This window comes from Chiloscyllium punctatum, chromosome 11 (genome assembly GCF_047496795.1).
Source record: "Chiloscyllium punctatum isolate Juve2018m chromosome 11, sChiPun1.3, whole genome shotgun sequence".
NCBI classification, from domain to species: domain Eukaryota; kingdom Metazoa; phylum Chordata; class Chondrichthyes; order Orectolobiformes; family Hemiscylliidae; genus Chiloscyllium; species Chiloscyllium punctatum.
The window spans coordinates 3,741,472-3,749,399 of NC_092749.1; the positions used below are offsets into that span (position 1 = coordinate 3,741,472).

The 7,928-nt window shown below is 45.3% G+C and overlaps 1 protein-coding gene across 1 annotated transcript; it reads right to left on the reverse strand.

Annotated features, from left to right (window-relative positions):
* Nucleotides 1-4,706: 4,706 nt before the first annotated feature.
* Nucleotides 4,707-7,588, reverse strand: LOC140482560 (uncharacterized). The gene is made up of 2 exons (XM_072580088.1): nucleotides 6,985-7,588; nucleotides 4,707-5,695 (listed from the first exon to the last, which is right to left on the reverse strand). The coding sequence occupies exons 1-2, from the start codon at nucleotides 7,445-7,447 to the stop codon at nucleotides 5,214-5,216; spliced, it is 945 nt and encodes a 314-aa protein (XP_072436189.1). The 5' UTR covers nucleotides 7,448-7,588; the 3' UTR covers nucleotides 4,707-5,213.
* Nucleotides 7,589-7,928: the final 340 nt, after the last annotated feature.

Genomic DNA, 7,928 nt, shown 5'->3' on the forward strand with positions numbered 1-7,928 from the left:
TGAAGAAGGCGTTTGGTATGATTGTCTTTATTGGTCAGTACATTGAGTATAGAAGTTGGGAGGTCATATTGCCACTGTACAGGATAATGGTTAGGCCACTTTAGGAATACTGTGTTCAGTTCTGCTCCCTGTGAAACTTGAAAGGGTTCAGAAAGATTTACAAGGATGTTGACAGGGTTAGAGGATTTGAGCTATAGGGAAAGGCTGAATAGGCTGGGGCTGTTTTCCCTGGAGCGTCAGAGGCTGAGGGCAAAATGATAGAGATTTATGAAGTCATGAGGGACATGGATAGAGTGAATAGCCAAGGTCTTTGTCCCAGGGTTAGGGGAGTCCAAAATGAGAGGGCATAAGTATACGGTGAGAGGGGCAAGATTTAAAAGGGACCTAAGGGGTAACTTTTTCATGCAGAGGGTGGTACATGTGTGGAATGAGCTGCCAGAGAATGTGGGGGAGGCTGGTACAATTGCAACATTTAAGAGGCATTTGGATGGGTATATGAATAGGAAGGGTTTGGAGGGATACGGGCCGGGTGCTGGCAGGTGGGACTAGTTTGGGTTGGGATATCTGGTTGGCATGGACAGGTTGGACCGAAGGGTCTGTTTCCATGCTGTACATCTCTATGACTCTATGAATTATCAGGGTTACATGCTGTCTGCCATGTGTCTGCCGATCTGACCAACCTATTGGAATCTTCCTACAACCTACAACCATCCTCTTCAAGATTAACCATCATATCAATCTTGGTGTCATCTGCAACTTACTTAGCGTTCCCCAGGATTTTCATCTGAATCATTAATTTATTTACCAACTAATATGGAACCTTGTGGTTTACCTGTGGACACCAGCCTGCAGTCACTCTAACAGCCTTCTACCATTACCCTTTAATTAAGCCAGTTTCTGATCCACCTCACCAGATTTCCCACAATTCCATTTGCTTTAACCTCCTCAATCAGTCTCCCACTTGGAGCCTTGTCAAAAGCTTTGCTAAAATCCATACAAACTGCATCAACTGAACTTCACCCAACCACGCACTCAATCACATTTTGGAAAAATTTGAACAAATTTGTTAGGCATGACCTCCCTCTGACAAAACCATGCTGACTATCCCTAATTAACACCCTTTTTAATTCACACCCTCAGAGTTTTCTCTAATAGTTTCCCTACCACTGACATGAGACTCACCTGTGTGTAATTTCCTGGTTCATCTCTACCACCTCACTTAAAAGGTGGAACCACATAAGCAGTTCTCTAATTCTCTCAGAGGGAAGTTCAGAACCACCCCCCCCAGAGGAGGGGACTCTGTGGGGCATGGGATCAAATCCCACCACGGCTACTGGTGCCATTTCAAATGAATGAATGATGTTGAAGATAGCAGCACGAGTAGGCCTTTGAGCCTGCTCTGTCTTTCAACATGATCATGGCTGATCATCCAATCTGTCCCTACACCCATTTTCTCTCCATAACCTTTGATCCTTTAGGCCTAACGATGCTATCTAATTCCTTCTGGACAACATTCAATGTTTTGGCTGCAGCCACTCTCTGGGGCAGTGAATTCCACAGGCTCCCCACTCTCTGGGTGAAGACATTTCTCCTCATCTCAGTCTGAAATGGCCTACCCTGTATCCTTGGGCTGTGACCCCTGCTTCGGGACTTCCCAGTCATCAGGAAACCTGGAGTTGAAAGCTCATCCCCATGTTGGGGACAATGACAGCTAACATCGATTCTTGGAAACACCCGTCTGGTTCAGCAATGTCCCTTATGGCGGGCATGATTTGGAGGTGCTGGTGTTGGACCTGGGTGTACAAAGTTAAAAATTACACACCACCAGGTTATAGTCCAACAGGTTTATTTGGAAGCACTAGCTTTCAGAGTGCTGCTCCTTCATCAGGTTGTGGAGAATAAGATTGTAAGACACAGAATTTATAATAAAAGTTTACAGTGTGCTGTGACTAAAATTATATATTGAAAAAGACCTGGAATGTTTGTTAAGTCTCTCATCTTTTAGAATGACCATGTTGGTTTCAGTGCTTTCATGTGTAAATCACAAAACATTTAAAAGTTACATTCTCAAGTGAACTTTAACAATTGGTGTCATGTCGGCCCAGATAATGTATTGAAGGTGTGAGCTTCCCTGTGTGAGACTGTCTGTGCCACAATGGTCAGACTGATTCTCATCTAAAAAAAATGGATTTACAGAATCTTACATGGATTTGTGCAGTTTTTGAGCAAAGGAAAATATAATTCTGCAAATACAAATACACCCCAGAAACTTATATATATGTGTGTGTGTGTGTGTGTGTGTGTGTGGTGGTGGATGGGGCGGGGGGAGAGAGGGGGAGTTGTGGAGAGGATTATCTGTGTGTCTGTGAGACAGTGTGTGTATGTGTGTGAGTCTGAGTGTAAAAAAACAAAGAAAGAACAAAGAAAATTTACAGCCCAGGAACAGGCCCTTCAGCCCTTCAAGCCTGAGCCAATCCAAATGTACTGTCTAAACCTGTCTATCAATTCCTAAGCACCTGTATCCCTCTGCTCCCCATCTACTCATGCATCTGTCTTGATGCATCTTAAATGAATCTTCCGTGTCTGCCTCTACCATCTCTGCTGGCAAAGCGTTCCAAACACCCACCAGCCTCTGTGTGAAATAATTGCTGCATGTATAAGTCTGTGAGAGGGTGCATGTGTGAGTGTGGGAGCGTCTGTGTGAGCGAATAAGAGAGGGTCTGCGTGAGTGCATGGGTCTGTCGGAGAATGTGTGAGCGTCTGTGTGTGTGGGTGCGCCTGTGTGAGTGTCTGTGTGTGTGGGTGCGCCTGTGTGAGTGTCTGTGTGTGTGGGTGCGCCTGTGTGAGTGTCTGTGTGTGTGTATATACTGTAATGGTGGTCACCTACAGTGTGACATGAATTCAAGGTCCCGGTTGAGGCCCTCCCCATGGGGACTGACCTTGGTTATAGCCTGAGGAGGGCCTCAACCAGGACCCTAGGTTCATGTCATACTACAGGTGACCCCATTGCACTATACACACACACACACACATACACCCATTTACACATGAACACAGATACACACACACATACACACACACACACACATACACTCACACACATGAACACAGATACACACACACATACACACACACACACACACAGACACTCCTACACACACACGCACACACACATACACCCATTTACACATGAACACAGATACACACACACATACACACACACACATACACTCACACACACATGAACACAGATACACACACACATACACACACACACACATACACACAGATACGCACACATACACACACCGACACACATATACACACATGCACACAGACACACAACAGACATACAACATACACACACATACACACACACAGACACACACATACATACACACAGACACATATACACACATACACACACACGCACATACATACACACAGACACATACACACACACATACATACACACCGACACATACTTACACACATACACACACACATACACACATACACATACACACACAGACACTCCTACACACACTCATACACACACACAGACACACAAATCCCTTTTTTAGATGAGAATCAGTCTGACCATTGTGGCACAGACAGTCTCACACAGGGAAGCTCACACCTTCAATACATTATCTGGGCCGACATGACACCAGTTGTTAAAGTTCACTTGAGAATGTAACTTTTAAATGTTTTGTGATTTACACATGAAAGCACTGAAACTAACATGGTCATTCTAAAAGATGAGAGACTTAACAAACATTCCAGGTCTTTTTCAATATATAATTTCAGTTACGGCACACTGTAAACGTTTGCTATAAATTCTGTGTTTTACGATCTTTTGCTCCACAATCACCTGATGAAGGAGCAGCACTCTGAAAGCTAGTGCTTCCAAATAAACCTGTTGGACTATAACCTGGTGGTGTGTAATTTTTAACCTTATGGGAGGTAATCTGATATTCTTACCTGATTTGTCTTATATGGAACTACCGGGTCACAGCAACATGATTGCCTCTTAAATGCCCCTCAAATGTCCCAGCAAGCCAGACTATTGGAGGGCAATTGGGACTGGGCAACAAATCTTGGCTGGAGTTAAAAGATATAATTATCCGAAGACAGTTAAAACTGAAGCGTTTGACCAGGCGAAATGCTGAGGGCCAGAGCGTGCAGTCTCAGAATATAGAGACACCAATTTCAGGCTGAGATCGAGAGGAATTTCTTCTCTCAGGGGAATGTGGGTTTTTGGAACTCCTGACCACAGAGAGCTGTTGGGGTAGAGTCCTTGTGTATATTTAAGGCTGAGGTAGATTCTTGATCAGTCGGGGATTCAAGGGGTGTGGGGAAAGGGCAAGATGTTGGCTCAGCCATGATCCTATTGAATGGTGGTGTAGGCTCGAGGGGCCGAATGGACTCCTCCTGATCCTATGTTTCATGGTCTTATTAAGCATTTCCTTTTCTGAAAGTGCTTGTCTTGTCAGGAAATCTCTTCCATGCCATTCTGCTGTGGACTCAGTCAATCAGCCTGGTGTGGGGAATTATCACTGTGGAATTGTACCTATTCTCCAAGCCTTCGTGGTCATGGTCCCCATTAAGCCCAGCTGAACCCCATTCACCTTTCTGCTTTGAGACATTTCGAAATTGAATAACTTGGTAAACTGCAACAAGAAGTGGAAAAGAGAGAACTCCAGAACCATTTGAATAATTTTATTTCTTGTGTTTAACATTTACAATTGTTACTCTTGCCCACTCCAGCCAATGACCCAATAAAAGCTGGGACTGAGAGGCTGTACTCAGTGAAATATATTTGACTCGATCGCAGGGAGCGAACTACAAACACAGAGAATTATGCTAAGCAGGGATTGGGGTAGGAAGCAGAAGGAATCCAGGAATTACCCTGGGCAGGGGGAATTACATGAAATAAAAACCAAATACTGTGAATACTGAAAATCTGAAAGAAAAACAGAACATGCTGGAGAAACTCAGTAAGCCGAGCAGTATATGTGGAGAAAGAAACAAAGTTAACATTTTGAGTCAGGTCTGACGCTCACTCTCTCTCCACTGACACTGTTAAACCTGCTGAATTTCTCCTGCATTTTCTGTTATTATTACAGGAAATTCTCTCAGGAACATGAAGCCCCAATCGGTGAGTTTTTCCCTGCCATACTCCCAGTCTCATTTCTGTATTTGTCTATCGCTCATAAATCCTGGTAAACTCTAAATTTCTCCTCCAGGTCACTGAGCTTTCTGTCAATTCGGGAATCACACAGCAATTCCTTATCGAAACTCTCCTTTTGGATGGTGGTGAAAACTTCTTTGAGAGAGTCTCTGATTTCTTCAATTTCATTGAAGATCTCCTCAGTGCTCAGGTCTTGTAACAGTTTAAGGGAACCCTGGAGGTTTATGAGGTAATACAGAGCATCCCTCACCTTTTTCTGTGCATCAAACAGCTCAGCTCCCTCTTCTTTCCTTCTCTTCAATTCTGCTCTCTCCCTCTCCATAGTCCACTCATAGTCCACTCGCTTTTCTTTCAGATCCTTTATTGTGTCATAACACTTTTTCAGATTTTCCTGTTTCGTATCACATTCCCTCTCCAAATTTCCCTTGGTTTCTGTTGTCATTTCAATGGTATCCTTACAACGCTTGATTTCTTTCAAAGTGCTGACAACCATCGGGATTCCTACAGGAGAGAGAATGTATGTGACAGTGGGCAGAGTGAATGAAGGGCCTGTGTACATGGAGTTGTGTTTCTCCCTGTCTCCTGGCTGTATTTCTGCACTGAGACCTATCTGAAGCCTTTCTGCACTGGGCCCTATTGTTTCTGCACTGGGGACTCAGGACACAGGACCCAGTTGACTGGTCCAGCTCACACAGGAAGTCTGTCTGATGATTCATCCTTCAGCCGTTTGTGTTGTCACATTTCACAAGTTCCACATTCTGTTTATCAGGTTCTTGTTCCACAAGCTGAGTTAGTTCTGATTTGCCTTGCCATCATGTTCAATGTGAGATCTCTCTCTGAGCACATTTCTCATTCTGCTACCCAGACTTGAATGTAGTCAGAGAGTGACCAATCCAAGGATGGAATCAGCTGAAGGAACTTCCGAGACATTCAAATCAACTAACCTCTGGGTCACCCCAAAATATCACCCTTGCTTCCCAACACACCCTCACTCCATCAGTGACCAATCCCCCTCACTCTCTCAGTGACCAATCACCCTCACTCCCTCAGTGACCAATCCCCCTCACTCCCTCAGTGACCAATCACTCTCACTCCCTCAGTTGCCAATCACCCTCACTCCCTCAGTGACCAATCCCCCTCACTCCCTCAGTGACCAATCACTCTCACTCCCTCAGTTGCCAATCACCCTCAGTCCTTCAGTTGCCAATCACCCTCACTCCCTCAGTGACCAATCACCCTCACTCCCTCAGTGACCGATCACCCTCACTCCCTCAGTGACCGATCACCCTCACTCCCTCAGTGACCAATCACCCTCAGTCCCTCAGTGACCAATCACCCTCACTCCCTCAGTGACCAATCACCCTCACTCCCTCAGTGACTGATCACCCTCACTCCCTCAGTGAACAATCACTCTCTCTGCCACAGTGACCAATCACCCTCACTCCCTCAGTGACCGATCACCCTCACTCCCTCAGTGACCAATCACCCTCACTCCCTCAGTGACCAATCACCCTCACTCCCTCAGTGACCAATCACCCTCAGTCCCTCAGTGACCAATCACCCTCACTCCCTCAGTCCATATTCACTTTTCCCTCTGAATGACTCTCCCCAGTTCCAGAAACAGGAGTATATGAATTCACTGACTTTAGTCACACTCTCTGGAAGCTTTTGTGAGGAACACGGTCAGAGAGTGAGGAGTGAGTTCACTGTCCACACAGTGGGACTTGACACATGAACAGGAGGGAGCTGGAGAAATGGAAGGATTTGTGCTGAATGCTCTATGAACTTACCGATGAAGGGGATGATAAACAGACCATAGCCCAGGTTACGAAGAGTTTCTTTCTCTGCTTTCATACTGTTAGCTCTGTCCTGAGTTTCTGTCATGTACAACAGCTGAGCCCGGGCATGATGAAGTTCATCTCTGGTCTTGTCTTTCTCAGTTTCCGCTGCTATTAATTGCTTGTCCACATCCTCCAGCTGCTTTCTCAAGCTTTCTATTTCAGAGTCAGGATTCTCTGGTGCAATATCTTCGGTCTTACGATCCACCTCACCTCTGACCTTCTCCCCTCCTCTCACTGCCTTCTGAATTTCTGAGTGAGCTTCTTTCACCTTGGATGTGAAGCTTCTCTTGTCAGCCTCACTGAGAGCTGTGTCAGAAGCACGAATGGCGATATCAGCGAGAGACACGACTGATGTTAATGTGTTTGAATAATGGGGTAAGACTTCCTTCTTGAAATTCTTCTTGTTGTCCATTTGTGTGGTTGTGGCAGTACAGAGTGTGAGTGAAGCTTGTCACTGGGCACTGCACAGAGTTCCAACTGGGTCTTGACAGACTGTTACCTGGTGAGAGGTGAATGAGGCTTTCTCTCTCACTCACTCTGAAAACCAACAGCTCGGGCGGTGAGGGAGAGAGCAGGATGTGGTGGAGTTGCTCTTATATTGGGCTGTGTGATGGGAGGAGCATTTACGCTGCATGTGGATGGTGACGCTGGTTATATATCTAGAGGAAGTGTTTCTTTGCAGCTAGATGATCAAGGCTTGACTTTGACATTTGCCTCCATTTCCCTCCAAAGTTCCTCCTGCTTAAACCAACTCAGATTGCCATTGAAACACATTTATTCACAGTTATCTCATAAGACCATAAGAAAGAGGGATGGGACGAGGCCATTCAGGCTCTCAAACCTGGTCCACCAGATATTAGGATCATGGCTGATCTGAAATTTCTCATGTCCAC